Source organism: Caloenas nicobarica, chromosome 1, assembly GCF_036013445.1.
Source record: "Caloenas nicobarica isolate bCalNic1 chromosome 1, bCalNic1.hap1, whole genome shotgun sequence".
NCBI classification, from domain to species: domain Eukaryota; kingdom Metazoa; phylum Chordata; class Aves; order Columbiformes; family Columbidae; genus Caloenas; species Caloenas nicobarica.
This window is the reverse complement of record NC_088245.1, coordinates 42,840,665-42,866,796: the sequence shown is the minus strand read 5'-3', so window position 1 is coordinate 42,866,796 and position 26,132 is coordinate 42,840,665. Positions and strand designations below refer to the sequence as shown.

Here is a 26,132-nt window from a genome sequence, read left to right as displayed (position 1 = left end):
AGACGACATTTGAAAGGGGAGTTCAGCTTCTCACTCCTACCATTGCTCCCTTCCCTTTAGTTTAACTTGCATCTAAAATGATACAATGGAAAGAAAAAACACTCTTATTGATACTAAGTGCACCAGGAAAGCTGTCACTACAACTGCAGGGATGGGAAACCCTAGGCTATTCCAGCTTTGCGCCTGTGCTAGTATCTCTCTCTTTCGCACACAGAGGCACACATACATGTACACACACATCTCAACCTTGCACGTCTTGTCTTCAGCCCTCGGCACAAGTTTCTGTGCTCTCTGGCACTTGTTCAAGCCCACCCCTTCCCAGGAAGACAAGGCGCATACTTCCCCTGTACATTCAATAGTAAATATACATATGTATTTCCGATGGGTGCACACACCCTTCTCCCATTTCCACATGTGCAAGGAGGCATTGAAACAGTTCACCAGCACCTCCACCACCACACGCACCCTTCCATGGCACTTTTTTTTCATCTCCAGTACCATACCAGCATTTGCAGAGGGCACTCTGTTATTTTTGTTCCAACCTTCCAGCCAAGGGTAGGGAAGGCAGAAGGATGAAAATCCTTTTTTTCTCACCCTCCTCACTGAAAGAACATGCCAAAACAGGCTTGGTATATCCTGAAGTGACAGTGTAAAACTTTTTGCCCTTCTCTACTCTTTAGCTATGTTCCACTCTGTCCGTTATCCAGACACCTTACAGGATCATGGGTTTATTTTGCTTTCTCCACAGACATTTCAAGTATAAAGTTATCATATATACCCGCGTATAGGCTAACCCATACTATACACTGTTCCCACTCTTGAAGTATGTCACAACTAGTCAGCAATTCACAGTTAATGAACCAAGCCTGTGCCCCTTTCCCCAAACTCCTCTCATTTCAGTGCAAACCAGCATCCTCTGTCAGAGATCCCAGCAGCTTCCCTGACTTCAGGGTGAGAACCCACTTCCTTTCCATCTCTCCCACTGGCCTGCCACAGATTCAATGGCTGTAATAGCCATAGTGAAACCACTAGCCAGACCTGCAAGACAAGCCTTCTCTCCCTCCTCCCGCACTCGCCCAGCAGACAATTCAAAATTTTAGCATAAAATTTCTCAGCATATACGCAAATATATATATATATTTCAGCCCTAAACCCCTGTAGACTTCACAAAATTATGTAACGAGAACCTCAGTATAGCTAACGTATAAGTGCATCAACAAGTTAGTTGTGTTATTCCCTCTTCACTTTCTCCACGTCTTCAAACACTATTTTTTCTAGGCAGTTTTAGGAAGAGTTGCCTGAGCAAGCGTATTTTCCTGCATGTCCATTACATTGCTTCTGCTGTCTCCTCCTGTCACTCACACACGTGTGTGTGTGTACACATGCCTTTCTCTGCCAGGAGCCAGCAAAAGTGAGATGCTAGAGTCACTGCCGCTCCCCCTCAGTCCACCCCTTCCCTGCCTTTTTCTCCACTTCCTGAAATCACAAGCGAGGATATCCAACTCAAATGTCACTGTAAAGTGCAATGGTCAGGAATGCAGGAGAATGGGAGGAGCGAGAATATGGAAAAAGAGATAAAAGGGGAGGGGTGGGAAAGAGGAGGAGAAAGAGGGGAAACCAAAGAGGTGGCACTTGTCACCAGTGCTGCACTACTCAGAACTTCAGTATCCCACAAACTAAGGACAACTCAGGAGAGTAGCCATTGGGATTGATCCCACCCCACCCTACCACACTCCACATACACCCCCAGTCCCTCCCCGCGCTCTTCGCCTCTCACTCAAACGTCAGACTCAATACTGGAGAGTTTCTCATAAACATGCCCGTTGCTGGAGCCATTGAAAGCCCTGGGGTTTTTGTTGTTAGGCACACAGGGGTTGGACTGGTTCCCTATACAGATGTCCTTCTGGAAACGGGCTGGCACAGCCCCATGAAGGGCTGAGACCACCGGCTTGTTGGTGGTGACGATGGCTCGGAAGTCTGGCCTGGCTTTGGGCCCTCCTGCCACCACAGGCTGCCTGAAGAAATAAGATTTGCTGCCATGGAGCAAGCATTGGTCATCCCCAAAAGTGGGGATGAAAGGGTTTTGGGTGACCCGGTCGGGGTAGAGCGACTTGCTAAGCATGTAGCCCCCGCTGCTGCCGGGGTTGTTGTGGTGGTGGTAGCTGGTGGCGGGCACTGAGGACTTGTTGTTGGCAAAGGTGGTCTCACTGGCTGGCATCTCAAACATGTGGGCGTAGGGGCTCCCCTCCAAAAAGCGGCCCTTGTCCTTGAGACTGACACTGCGGGGGGCCAGGGCCGAGTCATCCTTCTGCAGGTCCACAAAGGTGTCGTAGGAGTGCTGCCGGCGGAGCTTGTTGCGGTTCTTCTTCTGCACCTTGGAGGCAGAATTGGAAGGGCTCTGAGGATATTTGGAGGAGGAGGCAGCGCTGGTGGCCACGGGCACAGGGGCAGGCGGCTGGTCCAGCTCTTGGAGCGAATTGTCCTCACTGATATCATACAGGTTGCCTGCTTTCTTGCAAGCCTCGCAGCGGATACAGGCCTGGCGGGTGGAGTTCTGTCCCACCACCGATGGCGTGTAGTTGTGAAGCTTAGAAGGGCAACTACGGCAGAAATTAGCCCCGGGTCGATCCTCCCAGTCTAGGTTGGTCAGGTTCTTCTCCCACGGTGCCGGGACACCGCTCACAACGCCATGCTTGTGCTCGTTGCCTCCGCCAAACTCGCCCGAGCCGTGTTTGTGGTGGGCCCTGTTGGTGCAGGATCCACTCCCTCCTCCTCCTGCGTCACGCTTAAACTCATCTCCCCGCTCTTTGTAGATATCTGTCAGGTCCACGTGTTCCCAGTGCGGCGAGTTCTCCTTGGCCCGAAATTGGTCCAGGTAGAAGTCCCGTAGCCCTTCCTTGTCCCTGAAGTAGCGCTTGTGGTCGGGCGAGCGTGGCGGGCGCCGGCGGTAAGCCAGCTCTATCTCATCAAACTCCCGCCGGGACTTGGCAGAGGCCGGGCGCTTCTTCAGGCTATCCTTGTACTGCTGTTTCCGCCGCTTGGCCGCGTTGCCCTCGATGTTGCCATAGGTGACTGTGTGAGTGGAAATGTCAGAGACATCCGAGCGGATCAGGTCATCGTGGGCCCCGCTGCCCCCGTAGCGGTCACTCTTGAAGGAGAACTTGCCGTAAATGTCACCCAGCTGGCTGTGCTTGGCAGGAGGTAACCCCAGGTCCAAGGGCTTCTTCCCGATGGACCGCGACTGGGCGTTGAAGGGTGGGTTGTCACAGTCGTAGAGTCCATCGATGGAGCTGGTGCTGCCAATGCTGTGGGGGCGGTGGTGGTGGTGGTAGTGGTCCTGATAAACATTGCTGTCCTTCAGCTGGAGGTTGCCAAAGGTCCTTTCCACCTCACTAATATAGTCACTAAAGAGGTTCTCCTCACAGGGGGGGTTGTTGTAGGACTTGCAGTCTGAGTGGGTGAAGCTGCGGCGATGCTCAGAAATATCGTAGACCGACGACTCGCGGCGGATAAAGTCCAGGGCACTCTGTGGTGAGCCATTGACTCCTGACAGGTTGGCCATGTTCTTGGCTGTCCGAAGCAGGCGGAGAATGTTGGAATGGGTGTTGTTCATAGTCGCCGTGGGGGAGTTCATTGCTGACTGGCGTTCCTCAATGGCCACACCATGGATGCAGCTGTAGATACCCTGAAATGAGAGAAAGAAGGAAGGTAAGTGGTCCTGCAAAGAATACACAAAAGGGGACCTGGACTGGGAAGCACCTTGTGCAGCAAGAGCATGTCCCTGTAGGACAGCAAGGTCTGTCAGCCTTCCATCGTGAAGCACAATCACATCAAATTAATTCAGACCTGCTCTACCAACCCTTGCTGTTTTGCCCCTCTTTTGCTCCCCTCACATTTTTTCCTTCCCCTCTATTCCTCTTCCTCTGGTTTGCAGGATGCAGGAATATCTGCTTGCATCTGTAAGAGTTATTCAAATCTAGTAGGTGTAACATGGAATTGCAAATGGGGAAAATAATATCCTTGGGAGCAAAATCATCAAGACAAATGACTCTGTGTGGATGAGAGGAAGAAAGCCTGTTTCGGCCCTTGAAATTCATCTGGACATCAGTGAATCAATGAGACAGAAGCTATCTTAAAAAGGGAACAGCTTCATTTGTCATAAACTTAGCTACATTAATCTTCAGTACAGATTAGAAAAGGAAACAGAGAAAGAGCAGGACTGCCAAATAGGTATTTAGGTCTTTTGCATCTGGTTGAGTGAGGTACAATAGAATTTTTAATTGCATTCTGTTAAATTTAACAGTGATAAAAGGCTCCAAATTGACATCCTGAAAGCAAAAGTCCTCTATTCAACCTCAAATCAGGCAGCAGAAGTGCCTGATTCCTCCATGTTCCCCACTAGCTCTTTTTATCCATGGCATAGACTGTTTGCAAGGGCTACCCCTAGGAGCACAAGGAAAAGGGCTCATTTATTCCATGGCCTGCCAAATGGTACCTGCTGATTAATATCAATTGTGAAACGGACACGATCACACCATGTTACCATGGTTTCTCAGCAGCTAGCAGATGATTAACACTTCTCAGAATTTTCAGCAACCTGTCCCATGTCTAACAGATAACCCCAGAATAAAAGAATCTCTACTAAGCTAAGGATGACCAAATACAGTCCCCCTTCTGAGCTCCAGACTGGACCAGGTTGGAAGCTAACAATATAGAAGAGAGGCTGTGCTTCTATATTCAAAAGACTTTGTCATTTCTCCTCAACTATATGTTATGTGGCAATTATATACTCCCTGCACAAAGTTAATTCCATTATATCGGACACTGAAGTAAAAAATGCCAAGATTTGACCTCACTTCAGAACGGATCAGGAGAAGGAACCAGTGGCTTGAAAGAAGAAAATAAAAGCTCCAAATGGGACACTGCTAGCTACACTAATAGCAGAAAAATGACTCAGAAATGACTAGAATCTGCTTTAAATGTAAATATTTTACCCTAAGGCAGATTTGCACAAAGCAATTGCTAAGTTCATGTGGTCATCCTCTCTGCAAGAATTTCTGTGTGTTTTAGGGCATGGCTTTTGTTTAGAGACTTCTGACTGTCCATGATAGCACATTTCTAGTCAAGATAAGGTCAGCTGAACAGCTGTAATATAGAGGACAATGAAAAAACTCCAGAATTTCTGATTATGTTGTCCACCATTACTTATTGTCCCCAAATTTTGCCTCCTCTCAACTCACTTTGGAGGACCAGACAGTTACCATTACCTTTTCTCTATACTGCATTTTCATTCCGATGTGAAATTTCCATTTCCGTGACCATAATCCAGCAGAGACCAGAGATGTCACAGAAAAGCATTAGATGCTCTTGCAACACTAACGATGAAAAGATGCCAGCCTTTATCCTGCAGACCACCGCTCTATGCCACCTGTGTTAGTCTTGGTGGATTTCCCCACCTCCAGTACCTAGGGCTGTCTAAATAAATCCTTTATTCCTCCCCGCTAGCTAATCACACTCACCCTGCTGATGGAGAAGACCACACCAGGCTTGCCAGAGCAGACACCCATGAAGCAGTGGCGGAATTGCCAGTAGAAGAGATGCTCACAGATGAAGGTGATGAGACTGAGGGCCATGGCTGCTCCCAGCATGTAGAAGACACCTGCCATGTTATCTATATCCAACTGGCTGCTCATAACCTCATTCTTCTCATTGTGACAAATGCCAGTGAGCCACAGTGCTTCCAGCTCCTCCATCTCGCCTAGAAAGAGAGAGAGAAGTAAAGAAACAGGTTAGATAGGCCTGAAATGGCTAAAGAGCTCAAGCTGGGGCAGGCTGAAAGCAATAAGCTGATCTAAGGTAATTTCCAGTGGCCATGCTCTTTTTGCACATCTATTACATCCACGAAATATCCTGACTGTCCTTCTGAAAGGGGCAGGTGCAATTTGTCACAGGGAATGCAACAGGATTTTTCCACAGCCAGATATTAGACACAGAAAGCTGTACCACAGAACACAGCTATCACACTTGCCAAATGTCTATAGTGAGATCCTGAAAAAATTGTCCACCAGATGAGTGAAGACCTGGCCTCACAAACTCCCACTTTCATATTAGGTCAATGAAGGGAAAAATCAGTGACTGATACTGGTAGACAAAAATGAGTCACTTCTAAATGAAAACACTGTACGTTTCCAGCTCAAAAATCAAAATGTTGATGTTTTTTAAATCAAAATGTCTGATTTTGAATTTGTTTCCATCTCTTTCCAAAGCTCATTCAAAGTAGGTGCAATGTTCCCAAAAAATATTTATGCATTTTTACCTGTTTTTCTTCCCTTCAATTTTGTCCAAATTCAGTACTTCCAAGCCCTTTGACCGATCAAAAAAATTACTAATTTGTATCAGCTAGGAACAAATGTTCTGTAGTCTAATTTCATACCCCACTTACTCCCTTTATGGTATTTTCATGAGGGGAGAGAGAGAAACACTCTTACATAGACCTAGACATTCAGAAACAAACTAGTTTTTCAGGCTGGCAATTCTTTTCACACTGTTAGGAAAGTTAGTTTTTCACATTTTCAACCTCCAGTCCAGTGACAGGGAAAAAAAAGTTCGTATATTTATGTGGCACCATAGCACAGTCTTTAAAGCTTTATGGAGAACTTATGTCTTTTCTTGAAATAATACATATTAGGCTGTATAGGAGATAGAATATCCTATCCGTCAGGTGGCCAATTTTCTGCTGAAGTATATCAGAGCTATGTTCTTTCCATATTTATTATACCATATGTTATGTTCAGAATTCAGAAAAAAATACTTATAAATAAAATAACCTGTGAATGCTATTTATTCAAAAAAAGGACACAGCAAGATGTAATATGGAATGGAAAGGGCAAGCCAAGAAAATATTTTCTAAGAAGGACCTCCTTATCCCATGAATATTTTTTTTTTAGTAATAGCAATTTCTATGTAAAGGTTGAGATGGACTAGGTAACTATACTGTTCTGATTAACAATTCACTTCAAAATATGCTTCCGAGTCTCAATTCCTTCTTTGTTTGGTTTGGTTTGGTTTGGTTTGGTTTAGTTTGGGGTTTTTTTGAGACTTTGGAAAATCTGAGTTAACTCTTCCATCCAGAAATATTTATGCTTTAATTTTGCGAACTCTGCATGGCTTGATCCTGTCTAGAACTATAAAGCATGGGATGACCACAAAGAGTCCAGTATATCTAGTGGATTTGGTCATGACAAAACCTCAAGGGTAGTGAAAAGTTCACAACAGAAATCTTGTTTTTAAAAGACAACCTTTGCACAAGATATCTTTCAAACACACATCTGAGCTGGTTCTATGAAACCTTTAGTGCTTTTGACATTGCTTCTGATGATACTGCTACCCTGCATCAGCAACATAAAACAAGTGACATCCTCATATTTTTGGTGTAATGTCTCTAACAAACCCTCGTCAATGATGTTCTGTTCTCAACTCCAGTCTGAAGCACCAGAGCTAGGAACTTCTATTTCTTACATGCAAAACATGGTATTTCTCAGGAAAACTCCAGCTCCTCTTTTTTCCCGTCACTTACCATCTCCAAAAAGCTGTAGAATGGCAAGATCAACCTGTCGCTTCCAGCCTGAGTCCTTTTGGATGGCAATGCCATAGCCAGTGGAGGCAAACACTTTCCCACTCCCAATTGTCACCAGCTTGCAGCCTTCATCTCTGCCAGCCATGTAGTTTAGCACTGCTGCATCATAAATGAAAGCATCCAACTTCCTGCACAGGTGCAAGAAACAAGAGAGGTATGGTATAGTATAGAAAAGATAGAGTCTGGATGAGTTCAAAGGTGTTCTCAGGTAAATAAGGCAGAAATGAACCTCTTTGAGATAGACTACAATAGGTTGCATCTTCACCTTCATCAGAGTTAACTAAAATCTGAACCTAGAACCTGTTCACAGGTGAAGGTAGATTATAAATGAGGACTGTCTATTTCTTTCTGACTCTTCGATAATCATAATTTCTGATCTGAAAGAAAATTTGAAATACAAACACTGTAAGATAAAGATGAATGAGGAGGAAGTAAAGGGGATCTATAGTCCTAAGAATAGCTTATATTTCTGTACTGCCTTTCATCTCAAAGGAACCTAAAATCCTTTATAAAATGCATCAATATTAGATAGCAAAGTAGGGGTTAGAGTAAGGAAAATGTTATCTCCCATTCAAACTGCTGGCATTACTTAGCTGAGCAAAATGTGATTTTTTCAAATTAAATGTAGTCAGGACATCATGTTTAACTCCTCAGTTACTGTGAAAAGCACTACTAATGTCAAGTGTCCACGACAACAGCTTTATGGTTTACCATGATGAGTAGCTCTGTGGTAAAGTGTGCTCAGCTGAAAACCACAAGAAAAACTATGTTTCAACACAGAGAAATCCCCATTACGGGCTGGGATGGGTAGACAGCACAGCAGACTGACAAGAGCCTTCCTCTCACTGCAAAAGAATGATTTGGGGTGGGGGGGCAGTCTCAGAGGACTACATCTTCCACATAACCAAAGACAGACGATGAATAAATCCTCCCACTAGATCTGAAATGAAGCACTTTCCAATAAAAGACCAAAGACCTTCCACCTTGTACATTCTCACACCCACGCTATCTTCTCAATCCACCTCCTGCGCATATATTTCCAGTATGGTGATTATCTCAGTTCAAATGCATATCTGTGGGGAAGTCCGTCCAAGAGTGGATATGAAGCCAGCATGACATCTACCGCAAGTGATTAACTCTAGTTCATCCATATATTTCCAGAACAGAGAATATTTATTTCCTGGATGATGACTATCCTGGCAAATGTACCTTCCCAGGATGGCATCCAACAACGGTACAATCATTTATAATGGGCTGAGTGCCTCTGAACCTGGCAAACAGGTTTAGGAATATTCAGTCAATCTAGTAAATAAATTGACTGAACATCTTCATTTGTGCTTTGGAATGAACTTTCTCATAGGGGTGCAACACGTGTAAGGAAGAATGTTTTTTTTTCACTGGGGCTGGGCTCTGACAGGCAAAACGGTCAGCTCTGGGAGGAGGTCTTTAATTACAAAGGGCAAAGGCTTACAAAATCACATTTTATGTTAGATCCTTTACAGATTAACTGCTATTAAAATAGGATGAGCTGTTCAAACATACTTTTTGCTAATGATTTTTCCCACATTTCCAAAAATAGCCAAGGAAATGCTCTCATTTTATATACTTCCTTATTATTCAAACAACATTTTGTTCAGCCCTTGATATTAAAATATTCCAGAGAGAAGGGCTACTTCCAAACTATTTGCTTCAAGCACACCTTTCATTACACTATATTAGCTAGTGATACACTGGGGTGGGATTAGTCTGACAAGGATTGTTTCGGCTTCCTGATTAACATAATCTTTTATACACAGGAGGAGAGAAAACAAAGGAATTTCCAGATGACAGTATAAATGCTCTGAAAAAAATTTTGTCCACAGAGGTCTGTGAGTTTTTCCTGTGTATGCATAAGGACCCATCAGCATCAAACACCTTGATGAAGCAGCGTCTTTGGGACTAATACACACAAGGCTTATATACACAGGGATACAGAAGATCATCTTGGTTTTTGAAATAGTCTTATAAACACAGCAAAATCAGAAACTCTTATACAGATGTCAATAGAAAAACATGGCTAAGAGAACCACAGAATTATTCTCCTGTGCTGTGTGTGTGGTCTTGTTATACTTTTAACCACTGAATGATAATGGAGGCTCATTTTCCAAACCCCACGCAATTTTTTTCCAGACAAGCATGCAATTAAGTCAAGTTTCTGTGGTGCATAAGCATGGAAGAAGGAAGCCTCACCCAGTCTTCAGCGAGAACAGTGCATCATCCACCCCCCTCTGATTGAACTTCACCATGTAGCTGTGCATTTCAGGGTAGTTGTTGCGAATGTTCCTTTCTGTGCTGCCATTGGGAACTGTCCCGAAGCGGAAAGGGGGTGAGAAGTCATTGGGTTTCTGGAACTGGGGAGACAGAAGAAGAACATTTCTCACAATCTTTCAGCAAGAAGCAGTCATCTGAATGGGAGAACATACTCTTATCAGAAGGTAGTTCTGATTTTATTTTACCATCATGTAGAAAACATTACTGAGATGATATTTCACGGTTTTCAAACAAGAAGTGAATCTGAGCAAACCAGTCTTTTTGTCCACTCTGTATTAAGTGCATAAAATAGCCAGTGATCAAAGATTAAAATGAGATTAGATAAAAGGAAAAAGGGAAAAGGCAACAGTGGCTTTGGAACACAGTCAGGGAAAGATTTTCAATAAAATCTGTGTTCATTTTATCAACAAAGTGTAATTTAGTTTCTAAGGAGTATATTTTTCAGCTCTGTGGATGCCTTTGCACTTCCTGATTCTGACTGAATTAGAAAAGTAATTAATGAGGAGAGATGCCTCTCAGAACACCTCACACCCACTCCACCAAACGAATGATCAGCTTTCAAACTTTCGGGCAAATGTCCCAAATGAAATGCTATTAGTGGCTGCAAGTCACTAGTAACATTTGATGCCCAGAACAGAGCTGGCAGAATACTCCAAACCTCTTGCTGCTCCCAAGAAATACATTAATCATAACATTCCGCTATGGCTGCAAGGCTGTGAGATTTTATATGCCACTTGCTTAACTCAAGTCATAATCAATGCTCTCTGGGGTTTTATGAGCAGTAAAATTTAGACTGTCAATTATCAAGACTGCTTAAAACCCCTAGGACCAGCAGACAGGAAGGAGCACAGAATTGTAAGCGAGGAACTATATAAGCAGTAAAGACACAATGGTAGGTTAGATGGAGGGGAGCCACCTCCACTCTTGATATACCAAGGAGTAGCTTGCCTGGTGCTAATTCTCAACTCTCAACTGTGACTGTATATTTGGATAGTCCTGAGAAGCACACTAAGAACATTCTAATGGTCAGACCAAACCCATTTAACAGCAACAGTTCACCTGGTATATGAATACATGCAGGCATGTATTGCCACCTCCTATAGTAGCAATGTGGCTGCAGTCTATTGTTATAGCTTAAAAAACATGCAGATGAGCATTGTTCTTGCGTTCTGCTCAAAACCAGTTTGGAATCTGATGAACTCAGCTGAGGCCAAAGCCACTAAAGCAGTGTATCTCATTCACAACATCTCAGCAACAAGGCCGACCAGCAGCTGTGTCTGTGGGTAGGTGAACACACCGCTCACGTCACCTGTTTCTACGTACCAGTCAACCCATCTATCTGTGCAAGGAATCATCTCTACAGTTTGGATGGTGAAAAGGGCTGGCTTGTATGTGCACACATGAATGTGTGAGAGAGAACACATGTCCTACTGCTTTAAGCCAATAGAAAACATCAGGACTGTTCTTTGAAACACATGTTGGCACATCACCAAAAAAAAGAGGTTTCACATAGCATAAAACAGGCAGTAAGGTGGGTCTTAGAACCTTGTCACACTCCCTAGGGATGAAGACAAACTCAGAGCTATCAAAACCTGTAATGAAAGTAAACTTTGATGGGAGAAAAATCACTGCAGCATGCTAAAATTGTTCTTTTTTTACCAAGGTGATTATAGCAGCAGCTTAGGGGGCCCACCACAAGAAGGGCATTGCTGTACCAGACAAAAAGGAACACAGTCTTCCCCCTGACATGCTAAAATAGGAGTTTGCAAAGCAGGCAGCTTGCTTCCCCAGAGGCTGCAGAACCCAGTCTTGAGGGCAGATGGGGCACACCCCATCCCCACGAAGCCTTCCAACAGGGTGAAGTCAGCAGGGCAAGCAGCAGGCAGGCCCAGTCATCAATGGTGTGACCTCAGCTTTAGCACGTCCTTTGGAGAGGCAGCACCTATGACAGCCTCCCTCTGGGCCCAAAGAGTGTTAAGAGAAAAAGAAGCCCCATCCAATGTCCATTTTATACCTCCACCCTCCATTCCCAGTGATAGAATCTCTAGTTTTGTCTGCTTCCATCACTGGATCTATGAACTGGAGTAAGAAGTATAATAGAATCAGGCAGGGCTGTGATAAGAAAAATTATCCCACCTCTGAACTATCTTTTGTCCCTGCTGTGTTCGAGGGCCCATCTTAGCAGTCAGAGATATAAAAGGCTCCGTATTTAATCTTTAGCCTCCTGGACAATCAATCAATAAATTAAAACATTCCTCTTGAAGAAATGACTGTTTTCAGCAACTAGAAAAGCATGTTTCTAGAGAAGGAAGCCAGGCTAATGGCTTCTGCAAGACCACATACTGCACATTTACTCATCATCCCTTACCCCCTGCTCATTCCTCAGTCAGAACAGACCTGCAAATGCAAATTATTCACCACACACCCACATGCACACACTCTTCAACCATAGCCTACTGAATGACAAGACAGGAAACGGTCTGAAAGGATTCATATGGGACCCACACTAGAGATCTTTAACTTGAGTGCCTAAGAGGAACACACATCCCCAGCCACCTGGTTTGGTGTTAGCAAAGCTGAACGCAATTGATGCCCAGCTGGGTTGACAGCCTTTGGAGCCAGAGAAAAGCAGCTAACTTCTTCACATGTGAGAAGTAATGGTGGTATATGCATGCAAATTTCTAGCAGGAGATGGCAGCTGAAAAATCCTCATGTTTGTTGTTACACAGTAGGTCAGTACAGCTCAGTCCAGGGATGGAGGAATCTCCAAAGAGCTCTCCAGAGTCAAAAACTTCTACATCTTTCTGAGCTCACTTCTGCCTCACACAGCTCATACAGAAGGAACAAGAAAACATACAAGCCTTCCCAGAAAATATGTAAGACGGATGGGTTAGGAGTGTGTCCTCTCCTGGCAACGTGGTGGAGGAACATGTGTGGAGGAACTGGAGAAGATCTATAGGAGAAGTATTAATTGACACTGCTTTCAAAGAGTTCAGTAAGCAAAGACACTTGTTTGTCTTCTGCCAAGGGCTGGAAGAGTGGGCCTGGGTCAGAAGTGTCAGCCCCAGGGAAGCAGGGCACTTTGGCAGGCTGGTCTAGAAGGGGTCTGAGAGACATGAGACGGAAGCTGAGGCACAATGCAGGGGCCATTACATGGAGGCAGCCTGTGCAGAGGTAATTACAATGCCTCAGTAAATATCGACAAAGGAATTAACCACAGATATTGACAGAAAGGATCAGAACTTAGATGAATGAGAGAAGTCGCCCATCATTTCATGTAAATGTTTTTCCTGCTAGAGCCCTAAGTGACAACTACTCTGCCTTAGGCATCTGCAAAGACGAGCCCTGTGAGGCTTTGGCAAAAAAAAATATCGGGGAGGGGAAGATAAGCAACTGCACCTGTTGCTGAGCAAACCCAGCTGCAGGGAGTCACAGGGAGCAGCAAACAGGGCTGTGCAGGGTCTGCACTTGTAGGTCCCCGACCTGACACTTCCCTGCAGCAGGAGCCCTGTCCTACTGGCCAGCTCTGCCTTCCTCAAGAGGTGACTGCTTGAGAGGGAACCTGCAGGGCTCGGCTGCAGCCCTGCATCCAAAGAGCCCCAGGCAGATGTGCACCCCACCTGCAGTCTCCCACTCGCCCACCATGGGGCCTCAGTTGTGAGATGTTCCCCTTGTACCCAAGACGATGGATGTGACACACTGCCACTCATGAGAGAAATCCCTTATGGAGCTGGTTTCACATCAAATGTGGGGGGCAAGTGGATGCTAGAGATCAGGGTAGGAAGCAGACACCAAATCTGCCTGAAGGGCTGGGGTAGCTTTGGGACACGAGACATCTGTGTTGAGAGCCCAGCAGCTGCCCCACCTCTTCAACCCCTCACTCCACAGATTGAAATCAAGAAGCATTAGGTCCAAATCAGACCACGGCTTTGGTAAAGTAACCTCTCAGAGTCAGAGAGCAGAAACCTTCCTGCTCTGGAGAGTGATAAACACACAGACTGGGGGCTATTAGCACATTCAGAGTGGAGAGCCCCTTCCCCGCTCCCCCCCGCAACTCGCCATGAGAGCTGTCGGCAGCAGCAGTAGCAGTGAGAGCGGGTTTAAGTGACTTGTCTGGCAGAGCTGTTTCATCAGCAATTTGGAGCCATGCCGTGCAGAAAGCAGCATTGTTCTCAGATGTTCGAATATCAATCTGCATAATGAAACAGGTGATAGGAGCTCTTCCCATTCAGGCGGCCATGACTGGAGGGGATTCAGGAACGAGGGGAATGGATTATGTCTAATTGGCCACAATTAATTTGATGAGAATTTTTTTTTCAATATATTGTCTATCACCAAATGGTTCCTACAGAAAAGCACATCTGCACTTATTTATCTGCTTCATGTAGGCCCTGTTTACACTGTAAAGTGTTTGCCAATAGCATTGAAAGCAGTTTCTCAAACTCAGCAAGCTCTCACAACAAAAAGGCTCTTTTTTATCAGTCTATCTACTTTTGCACTGCTTAAAAAAGAAATAATCCCCTGCTGGATAACATAATGAGCTAGCAAAACTTGGTGTGAGTGTGCGTATGTACATGTGTAGTGCCTTACCCTTACATAGCTTCTTTGGGAGGGCTTCTTTCACTTTGTATGGCCCAGACCCTCAGCCCCACAGCTCTGACCAACGAAGATAAGGTCCCCAGGTTCAGCTCCTCTGTTGGCTGCAAGTTCAAAAGAGCTTGAGCCCATGTTAGATACTCCAGGTTCAGTTCATTTGCCCGAGTGTTAAGGACCAAGATTAGATGCCCCAGGGAATTTCATCCTGGGAGCAGGTCTCTCATAGTTCCCGTGTCAGAATTGCCAGGCACCTGGGGGTATTTTGGATACTCTGGTACACCTGTATTGTCTCTAGACATCTACATTTGCACAGCTTAATCTAGCCACTTGACTATTTGACCCTCAGGACTGCTTCTCCCACCAAAAGTACAGGGAGCCAAGTGCTGTGGGTAGCAGACAGCTCAGTGCCCACCACTCTCTTGAACTTGCCCATCAGGGCATCAGGCACAACCTTTTGTGCAGGTACCTAGAAGCTGCACTCTGCTTTCTCTTTTGGCAGCTGTACAACCAGCAGATATCTGTTGTGGCACAGGCCAAATATCTCAAAAAAGATGGCATTTATTAGTAAGCTGCAATGTAAGATTTAGTGACATCAGGCTAGAAAAGCAAAGTCCATGCTTGAGTTCATAATTTTAGCACAACTTCTCTGCATTGCCCAAATACAGGGACAGACTTTTTAGCAGGCCCTGTTGCAATAGGACAAGGCGTAATGGTTTTAAATTAAAAGAGGGGAGATTCAGGCTGGACATGAGGAGGAAATTTTTTATAATGAAGGTGGAGAAACACTGGCACAGGTTGCCTAGAGAGGTGGTAGATGCCCCATCCCTGGAAGCATTCAAGGCCAGGCTGGACGGGGCTCTGAGCAACCTGATCTAGTTGAAGATGTCCCTGCTCATTGCAGGGGGGGTGAACTAGGTGGTCCCTTCCACCCCAAACTGTTCCATGATTCTATGATCCTCAATTATCTCCTCTTGCTCTAGTTCAGCTGTATGTCACTGCAGTCAGCTTGCACCTTTCTTCATTGCCTGAGAATCCAGTCAGGCTGTTTGCATGGGAGCTTCATCCAGAACTTGTTAAAAATTAAAGAGTGGGTCAGTGGTTTTCAAGTCTAATACTGAGGTAGCTCTATGTCTACACTTAAGTCTTGGTCTATCACAGCAACATGTCTTGCCCTAGTTGCTTTGCTTCTGTATCCTCTGTTTCAGCCAGGAAATTAACTCCTTCGTTAATGGGTAAGTCTCAAAGAGAGGAGGCTTGTCCCTTTCATACCCCCAAAATATGTCATTTTTGTCCACCAGCTGCACAGAATCATAAATCTGGATCTGGCCATGAGAAGATGCATGCTCTGCTCCGTTCTCTCTGGTGGGTCTCTACTAGACATCACCATTCCTGACAACTCTTCATTCAGCTTGCTGAGGAAGATGGCTTGTGCTGGAGATTCCCCCATTCCCTGGACAATCTACACCAGGGCTTTACTATTGGAAAGTTCTTCCAAGTATCTGAACTAAAGCCTTCCTGCTACAGTCCAACTACGATATTTTCTGTTAACTTCACCATGGACAGATAGAGCAGAATTGTCTCCTCTTCTCTGAAAGTGCATTTTATGTTTTTGAAAACCGTTGAGCTCTTTCTTCTCCATATTCTTGCACTGGGGCTAAAGAGGCCTGGTTTCCTCAGTCTTTCTTCGCAAGATGCATTATCTAGACCTGCAGCCATTCCTACTGCTGTCCTCTGGCTGTATTCAGTAGGTCTTTCATTGACTTGCCTTTGGTTGGTGGACATGCTCTCCACTTTCACTGTACCAAGAATAATCTGATTAGGACCACAAGATGCTGAGAGAACACTACACTAAAAAGGCTCGCAGCAAGACAATAAAAGCATTGCTAGTGAGAGTTAATGCTCATTATTACTCTCCTCAGTGCTTCTCGACGTTATATCCTATTCCCTCTGTCCTTCAGTTTTGTCATCTGCAGCTTGTGAGTTCTTTAAAGCTGTAACTCTGTCCTGATCTGCATTCAGGTGGTAACCAGTTGGTTTCTGGAATGTCAATCATCACTGCCAGCACCATCTTCAGGGCTTTTACTGTATTCTTTTCTTTATCCAGCTTGATCGTGCACATAGGGACATCCACACAACTGCGCTCCACCACCTGTCCTGGCAGAGGAAGTGCTCTACAGATTCCCAGCGTGGAGCGTACTCGATTGGTACGTTGGTGCAGGGCACTTTTACATTGCTACAATAGCATCCTAGCTAGGAGTGTGTCAGCCCAACAGTGTAGGCAGGAAATCATAGTGCAAACCTAAATCATAGCACCTGGGACAACAATCTGTGAGGAGAGCAGACTAAAGAGACTGTGCTGCTCTTTCCTCTATTACTCATTGATCTCTCATAAAGCTTCATTCCTAAAGCATCTCTCCCCTCTGCACAGTCACCTAGTTTTGATATTATGTACATTTTTTACTTCAAGGTGGAACTCACAGCTATTTCTAAGTGACTGCAACTTTTCAGATCCTCCTTTTACTCTAGCTCTGATTTCCTCACTTCTTCTGCATTCCTCACAATATCACCCTCCACCTCCTCAGCAGCAGCTGGAACTTCTCACAGATTAGAGTCCAGTCACCACATCAACGCTTCCTGATTGTTTGGCCCAGTCACAGAAATCAGCCCTAAGATTGCAGTGGCACAACTCCAATTTCTTGTCTTCACCAGTCAAACAATACGTGCCTTGATTTATTAAAAAAAAAAAAAAAAAAAAGGAATGAACAGCATCAAATCCAATACAATTCAGTTTTGGGAGGGCATAAAAATACCTTGTGCTTCCTCAGCCTTTGACTTTGTGGTTTATCTTATTATTCAGTACCTGGTGATGTTTCAGATTTTCTGGTCTTGCTTTGCATACTGCTTTCACCCATTAATTCCTCCAGATAAGTCTGAGAAAGGAGTTATCAGTTAGTGCAGCTGATTGCAGCAAAGTTGACAAAGAATTAGATTAAAGTCATTTTTAAAGGAAGATGTAGGGTGGGTCAGACCCACAAACAAGAAGAAAAAGATCTATGAATGTCTGGTGTTGAAACAGGGACACGTGTGGGTCAGGGAACGGAACAGAGAAACCTAGGGACAATGCAGAGGTGAGATGGGGGGGCAGGTGAACGCAAAAGAAAGGAGTTCAAATATAGCAACTTTAAAAATAGTTGCCCTTGTAAAATAACTGAGATGAAAGCAGAGATCCAATTGGTGGAAGAAGCTGCCATCACATGCAGTTATTGCCAGAGCAATGCACACAGTAGGATTGTGCAGCCTCTTTGCAAGCTGCAAAGAGCAGAAGACAGCAAACCTTGGGCAGTGCAGCATCGCCCCAAACATTTCAGGGGTCTCACGTCTTCCTTAGCCAGGCCTACATGGGCTTGCTGGGACCACACTGCCTTTCTGCTGACCCAGGTGTTACAGATGCACCAGGCCTGTGGGGCCACTCCAGGATCAGACCATCACATGTGGATGGAGTCCATCCACCACCAACAAAGCATATTTCCTCTGGGTCTGCCAAGTGTCTGAGCATTATGCAGACTCTGTTCAGCTTCTCCACCCAACAGGTAACACTAAGGCTTTAAAACTTCCTCAGGACACATTTGGCAAGCTATCAGCTTCTAGTCATTCACACCGTTACGTGTCCCTCAAGTTTGACCAGAGAACAAAACTGTAGTGGAATCACTGAGCTTCACCTGTCAGAGATGAAAGCTCCTTGCACAGCACTAGTATTAACAGATGTGGTATCAGATGAGCACAGTCATGTCTGTTGCAATTAACTGGGCTATGGGTTCCTAGCTACAGTACACTTAACTTCTGCTTGCATGCAGGTAGAGGTTGTAGATCATCTGTTTCTCTCAGTATCAAATTATGCCATGTATTCCAACCTTGGAAGTCAGCTTCTTTTGAAGTTAAATACAATTAGGCCAAAGGCAGCTACTGAATAATCCCAGGCAAGCACAAAACAGAAAATAGTGAGGCAGAAAGATGCCAGTTAGTACTCTTACATTAATACAATTAGAAGTGTAAATGTTCATTCAGAGGGAGAAAATTAACTGATGAAAAGGACCTTGAGAGGAGAGGTGGCAGCTAAGTACTGAGGAGTTTGAAATCTGCTTTGTTTGCACATAAGGCAGCTAGTTAACAAATTATGAAACACCGAGGAATTCAGAGGGTGTAGTTTGGTGGGGGAGCATTTCCATTTTCAGTACGAAAGGCATGTCAGAGCCTCCTATCTTCTGAGCACTAAGAGTAGCCAGTCTGCTTCAGCACCTCGTATGTGAGTACCAACCACTGGGCAGTAGGCTGAAACCCTGCACGAGTCTGGCGAAACTCCCAGAGACTTCACTGGGGACAGAATTGTCACCCAAATAATTAGAAAAGCCTAGTCATCACATTGTGCCATTTCTTAAGCACTTCTGTAGCCAGGGAGTCAAACCAAAAAGCAAGGCACTTGCGGTAGGGCAGCTGAGGCATCTCAGCAGCATCCCAGAGGTGGGAGATAACACCTTCCTTTAGCCTTCTGCAGAAAGCTGCCTCCCATCTGCAACGGGACGACAGGAGAGGAATGAAAGCCACATCTCTCCCTTGTGAGTCCTGGGGCACTGGAGCAGGTACACCTGAAGCAAGCAAGCCTGCTGGGCCACTAAGACTGAGAGGGAGTTTGACCTTGAATAGCCAAAGGCCTGGGAGAAGCAGGCCTCCTTTCCACCAGGTGAAGTAAAATGCCTGGCAAGATACAACCTCCTAAATATTTATCAAGTATATGTATGTACATAAAACTTCAAATGTCATGGTCAAAAGGGCAGGGGGGAGCTGTTGTACGTTTTTTTTAATTCTGTTGATCTCATCCTTCCATCCCCTCCCCATCAGCAATTCAGCCCTGATCATTCAGACGAAGGAGGCCAGCTCTCATTTCTCAGGCTGCCAAATCCTGGTGGCAGGGCCATTGTCTTTTATTTGACTGCAGAGTGCCAAGTACATTTATGGTACCGTATAAATAATAAATAAAAATATTCATTGCTTCCCTCTCTGCTGACTTATACTGATGTGAGAAGCAGGACAATCCTTTGCTCCCCCCCTCCCTCCCCCTTTACATAACTCTCCAAAGACATTTTAGTTTTCCAGACTGCCAAACAATTAGCACAGAAGCGACCAAATGTTCCCAAAGCCTCCAAAGGGTGTGCTCCAAGTGACGGTGTAAAGGAATATGAAAAGGAAGAGTGAGTGGTGGCCAAGGTCTGGGAAAGGCCAGGACGACGTGGTGGTGGGAGCACAAAAGTTGCAAGCTAAGGACCGTGCCACAGCTCCATAGCTGACAACCCTCTTCCAGCAACACCCATCCATGCCTCTGGCAAAGCCCAAGGCGTTGCATTTCTCCCTTTCCAGCAGGGATGAATTAAGCCTACAGTCTGAGTATCTCCTCCTTTTGTATATTACCTGCTTACATTCCCAACTAACCCGCATTTTAACTGGCACTAATCCAAAAGATTCCCATTACAAGTTTTTACTGCCATTAAATCCCCCGACAGGAAAGAGAGAGTCCTGAGAGACTAAGTCAAGGCTAAAGTATATCACAGCCTCCTCACCGCTCTGCACTATGCAGCTCTGAGCTTAAAAAAAGAGGGAGAATGACAAAGAAAGTAGGACTAAAGTGGAGGGGAGAAAAGTGCGCTTGAAAACCCACTGACTTTAAACATTTATAGCCTTAAAACTACTGAATCGCTTTTTAGCACACAGGCACAGAGCTTTGTTCCAAGGATCTCAGAATGCCTAAAAATTGTGCCAATCTGAAGAGTGAAGAATGACTAAATCTATGATAAATGCACCCATCTACAACTGTAAAAAATTATCTGAGATCATATTTATGTACACAATAAATGTAAGTCACCAATTAGAAAGATATATTACTAACATATGATATGCCGTAGCTATTTTATAGCTATTTATTAATATGAAGACTTTAGTATAATATGCAGTTACACAGATATATACTGTGCTATGTAGTATTTGTAAATTGTTCATACTATAGTAACTGATGATTTACAAAGAGATGCAGAGAAATCATCAGATTTTAAGGCATAGAATTTCAGACTATCAAAGCTCTGAGTTTTCTACACTTCATTATGAACCAATGTTTGTAAGCAGTAGTTGGTACCACTAATGTTATGTATAAAGGTCATATTTAAGCAAAAGACTGAACATAGTTCAACTTATTTATAGGAAGACGTGCCCCAGAGAAGTTCTGTGTAAAGAAATTCAACTCTACCCCACGATGTAAGGTTTGAGGGTTTGAGAACTTCCCCTTTTTTTTTAATGGCAAGTAAGGTGTTTCAGACTCTATGCATTTTTAAAAATATTCTGATTTATCACAAGAGGACAGAGTCAGAAGTGGCATGGTCTTACTTCTGTTTAGCTAACTCATATCTCCACAAAGGTCTCCTGACAATAAAAATCATACTGTTGTTGAAAGGACTGCATATTTTTTGCTTCTGGATATCGCCACATAAAATTTCCTTCGTATCGTGCAGAAATGTGTGAAAGTACCACAAATGTCTGTCTGTTGGCAGTCAATGTGCAATCCCATGGAACATTTACATTGCATCCAAGCCATCCGGTTAGACAATCTTCCCCTTACAGACCTTACAAGGTACAAGACTGACCTCCAATTTTGGTCCCCTTGGAAAATTTCTAGCTGACAGATACACTCACTCTGCATTTTTCCTAGACTTCTCCAGAGCAAGTATTTGTTGTACAAAAGCTGCAAGCTCAGAAAAGCATTTAACTTCAATCATGTGAATAATAGCCCATTGACTTTAATGTCGCCACTCATGAGCACAAAGTTAAGCACATACTTAAGTGTTCTGCATATCTGGGATCCTTGTATAATTTAGATTTAATGTGATGCAGAGTACAATGTGGGAAATAATTCATTTTTCAGTTTCATGGCCAAGCATCTATCACTGCAGAAATACAGCAGATACTTTTTTTGCAGGTTTTTCAGTGAGACTTTTGCTTTGTATCAACTTGAGAGGTTTCATTCACCTCAGGATAATGTCTGTTGTTTTGTCTTCCAATTATCTCCTTCTGTCCCTTTCCTCTGTTACAGAAAAAAAAATCTTTATTTTCCTTTTTTTTTTCTTTTAATGTAGGTCAATTTTATGAGTAGTGCCTTTAGAAAATTAAAAGTAAAAAAAATATGTCAGAAATATCAAACAAAGTATTTTATTTCAACTATACTAAAATGAGCTACTTTGGCAAATATCAGAATTTCCTTCTGCCTTCTTGTGCTCGCCCTAATTTTTTTTTTCTGTAAAAATGTTGACCAGTTTCAACTCCAAAATTTAATTTTTTGGAAAAAAGCATATCTATCGAAAAAAGTAGCTGACCTATGCTGCATAGAAACAGGCCTTTTGTCTCAACATTTCATTAACATTTTAAAAAGCAAATAAGTCAAACACCTGTGAAATTTCATCAATCTATATTAATCTGCAGGCATGCAGAAATCCATTTCTCTCCTTTTTATGTCAATTACAAAATTACCATTTTGATACTTTATTAGCTTCTTTGGCATTTCCGACTAATTCATAGGCATGGATACTATTTTTTTTTATTATTAACCTTCTGCATTCTAAATTATTTTATTTGAATGCCCTGCTGGCTGTCCACATTTGCTTTTATTCTATTACTACTGTATATGAATGGAAATTACGTATAGCTACTAGATTATTTCACACATTAGTTCATTTTATATAATCTTTCCTGTATTTATTGCCTTCGTTAGACTGAAATACCGCAGGCACTTGTTTCTCTAATGTGTCTGAAGCTCTCCCATTATTGGAAATTGGGTTATATCTCCTGATTACAGTCAGATGCAATCCAGACTCGGGAGCCGACTGCAGTATTCTGCGACAGGCCATCATTACCAGCAGGGTTTTTGCAGGGGGTCGCGGCCACTGCATCCCCCCACATGGACCCTGGAGGGATGCAGCCCAGCGGTGCATGCAGGGATGCTCCGGCTGGGCTCGCCGGCACTGCTGCTGAGGGGCAGAGCTCCAGGACCGGGCAGCCGACCCGGCCAGCACAGCCCTACCCCTGCCAGGACCACATCCAGCCACTCCGCCACACAAGGTGGACCTGGGGAGGCGGAGGGTGCTGGTTTGGCATCTGTGCAGGAGGAGAGCTGTTAGGCATGCCGCGAGCGCAGGGAGATGGAAGGGAGATGCTGTCAGAGCAGCTCTTTGCCCGCAGGACTCACGAGGCCAGTGCTGCGTTCGGGGAGGAGCAGGTTTCTCCTCCCTCAATCTGCTCGTGGCTGCACCAGTGTTAAGAGCCGCAGCTTGATGTATGATATAGCAGCTGCAAGGGTTAACATGGGAGCACTAACGTTGTGAGCTGGATTCCTGGGTCAACTCTGACCTGTTTTGGGCCAGCTGAGCAGAAAGGGGTGGCGCTCAGCAGGGTGAGCATCACTTGGGCCAGAGACAGAGCAGCAGAGGTCACCAAGCTCAGTCCAGGGAGCCTTCAGCCACCCTCAGCCCAACACACTACCCTGGCACAGAGGTATCCTCTCTAGCCCAGCTCAGACAGGCCTGCTCAAGCATCCACACCGCACAGCGGGGACATGACGTTAGTCACTGTCTTGTATGTCATTAGGAAGCAAATGCTGGGGCACAGCCAAGGCACCATCCAAGTCCTTAGCTGGAGCGTTTCAGCCTGATTTTCTGGGGAAGCAGCTGTAGGTACCTCTCGGAGTGGCTCTTTCCCAGGCAAGGCCCAAGGAAGAGGGTCCAAGGAGACCCTCAGGGTGGCTGTCACAGGATGTAGCCAGCCTGACCCTGACAAGCATTCCCAAGCCAGGCACAGTAATAGCTTTTGTGAGTGCATCTGGCATTTTGGCTGCTGTACAGTGCCAGTGGGACGCTTTCCCCAGGTACTGTCACGCCACAAAGACATTTGCAAGCAGATCTGGGTCTAGACAAGTAGGAACAATATCCCTTAAAATAACCAGCTCTTTGCCTATCGGCTTGGATTACATCTTCTGCTGACTCCTTGTGCTGGACACAGCTGCCCTTGCCAGCTGATGTGGCAGGACGGGAGGCTGATCTGCCACACTTCTGCTGTGGACACCAGATCGCACACTGGAGATAAAAGAGACTGGATGCTATAGTTATTCCTCTTGGTCACCTGGCATTGGTCATTGACTGCCTCCTTTGAAAGTATGAACTGGCTAATTAAGGAGGCAGGAAAAGGGAGGAAGAGCACAGCATGCCGCCAAGCCTGACAATATTCGAGAAGCATTTAGACAACACCCTCAGACACATGGTGTGAATTTTGGAGTTGTCCTGTGCAGGGACAGGAGTTGGACTCAATGATCCTTGTGGGTTCCTTCCAACCCAGGACATTCTGTGATTCTATGATGATTGCCCTTGCATGTGGCTGCACTCTGCACCTCAGCCAAGCAGTGCACTGGGTGGGTGAGTGAAACGCAAGCAGCATGTGGGCTTTGGAAGAGGGAAAAGAGGAGATTCAGGAGACTGAATTCTTCCCAGATCAGGGCATCTTGAAGTAGTGTGACAGATGCCTGGACAGCTGCTCTCAAATTCTGCAGGGCCCTCTGTAGATCAAGCCTAGTAGATCAAGCTCATCCACTCACATCTTTTGGATGGAGATATTCCCACCTGCCTTTATTCTCTAGAGGCAGCAGTTGGCCTTCAGTGTTCACCAGACAATTTTCATCTGATTCACAGAATCACAGAATCACAGAATGTTAGGGATTGGAAGGGACCTCAAAAGATCATCTAGTCCAATCCCCCTGCCAGAGCAGGAAAACTTAGGTGAGGTTACACAGGAAGGCGTCCAGGCGGGTTTTGAATGTCTCCAGAGAAGGAGAATCCACAACCCCCCTGGGCAGCCTGTTCCAGTGTTCTGTCACCCTCACTGAGAAGAAGTTTCTTCTCACATTTAAGTGGAACCTCTTGTGTTCCAGCTTGAACCCATTACCCCTTGTCTTACTGTTGGTCGTCACCGAGAAGAGCCTAGCTCCATCCTCGTGACACCCACCCTTTATATATTTATAAACATTGATGAGGTCACCCCTCAGTCTCCTCTTCTCCAAGCTAAAGAGACCCAGCTCCCTCAGCCTTTCCTCATACGGGAGATGCTCCACTCCCTTAATCATCTTTGTGGCCCTGCGCTGGACTCTCTCCAGCAGTTCCCTATCCTTCTTGAACTGAGGGCCCAGAACTGGACACAATATTCCAGATGAGGTCTCACCAGGGCAGAGTAGAGGGGAAGGAGAACCTCTCTGGACCTACTAACCACCCCCCTTCTAATACACCCCAGGATGCCATTGGCCTTCTTGGCCACAAGGGCACAGTGCTGGCTCATGGTCATCCTGCTGTCCACCAGGACCCCCAGGTCTCTTTCCCCTACACTGCTCTCTAATAGGTCATTCCCCAACCTGTACTGGAACCTGGGGTTGTTCCTGCCCAGATGCAAGACTCTACATTTCCCCTTGTTATATTTCATTAAATTTTTCCCCGCCCAACTCTCTAGCCTGTCCAGATCTCGCTGGATGGCAGCACAGCCTTCTGGCGTGTCAGCCACTCCTCCCAGCTTGGTGTCATCAGCAAACTTGCTGATAGTACACTCAATTCCCTCATCCAAGTCATTGATGAATATATTGAACAGTATTGGTCCCAGAACTGACCCTTGAGGCACTCCACTAGATACAGGCCTCCAACCAGACTCCGCCCCATTGATCACAACTCTCTGGCTTCTCTCCTTCAGCCAGTTTGCAGTCCACCTCACTACCCGATCATCCAGTCCACACTTCCTCAGTTTTGCCGTGAGGATGCTGTGGGAGAATTCCAGATGCCTTGGTAGATTGTAATTTTATCCAACTGTTGTGCTTGCTGTTTTTGCAGCTGTGTTTGAGGCATACTGCAATGATCTGAGTATGTACTGTGGCCTTTCTCTTCCCCAAGAAACAAAGCACATATGCCTTAGGATAGCAAAAGCAAACACAGGTATGTTGGCAAAGAAAAGTTGAAGAAAATGACCTCAATCCAATATGCGGAGGTAGCCCTACGGTGAAACAGACTAAAATACTCCCAGACACCTGTATCCAAAGGCTCTGTGAAGCTCCAGGAGTTACTGCTTTCAATTGATATTTCATGCACATATCTCTGCAGGTATGAAGAATATCTTGAAAAACATGAGAATGAAAGTGTGGCTCTCTCCGTGAGCCTAGGCACAGCCTGAAACAATAGATCACAGGTACGAACTATCCCATTTAGCTCAGACAGTTGAAAACCTAATGATGACAAACTAATGTTAATGCTGATAGGGCTGGCTGGTTTTGAGCAGTTCCTTTCAGTCTGAGGGAGTCCACAGCTTCTTAAGGAGTCTCTGCAAAAACCTCCACCCGGCAGAAAGGCACTCTCCCCTTGCCCCCCACACAACACAGCACACTGCAAATGTAGAAACAGCGTGAAACAAATTGAGGTTGAAATTAAAACAAGTAACAGGGGCACTTCTGCACGGATTGTATTATTCTGTGTCA

The 26,132-nt window shown here is 45.0% G+C and overlaps 1 protein-coding gene across 1 annotated transcript in view; it reads right to left on the bottom strand.

The window, feature by feature from the left end:
• Window positions 1–1,777: 1,777 nt before the first annotated feature.
• GRIN2B (glutamate ionotropic receptor NMDA type subunit 2B) overlaps window positions 1,778–26,132 on the bottom strand; it is a 173,430-nt gene continuing 149,075 nt past the window's right edge. The window contains exons 9-12 of the mRNA XM_065640094.1: window positions 9,866–10,026; window positions 7,577–7,764; window positions 5,520–5,758; window positions 1,778–3,685 (exon numbers count right to left, since the gene is read on the bottom strand). Of these exons, the coding sequence (XP_065496166.1) occupies window positions 1,778–3,685; window positions 5,520–5,758; window positions 7,577–7,764; window positions 9,866–10,026 (2,496 nt within the window). The remainder of the gene's footprint in view (window positions 3,686–5,519; window positions 5,759–7,576; window positions 7,765–9,865; window positions 10,027–26,132) is intronic.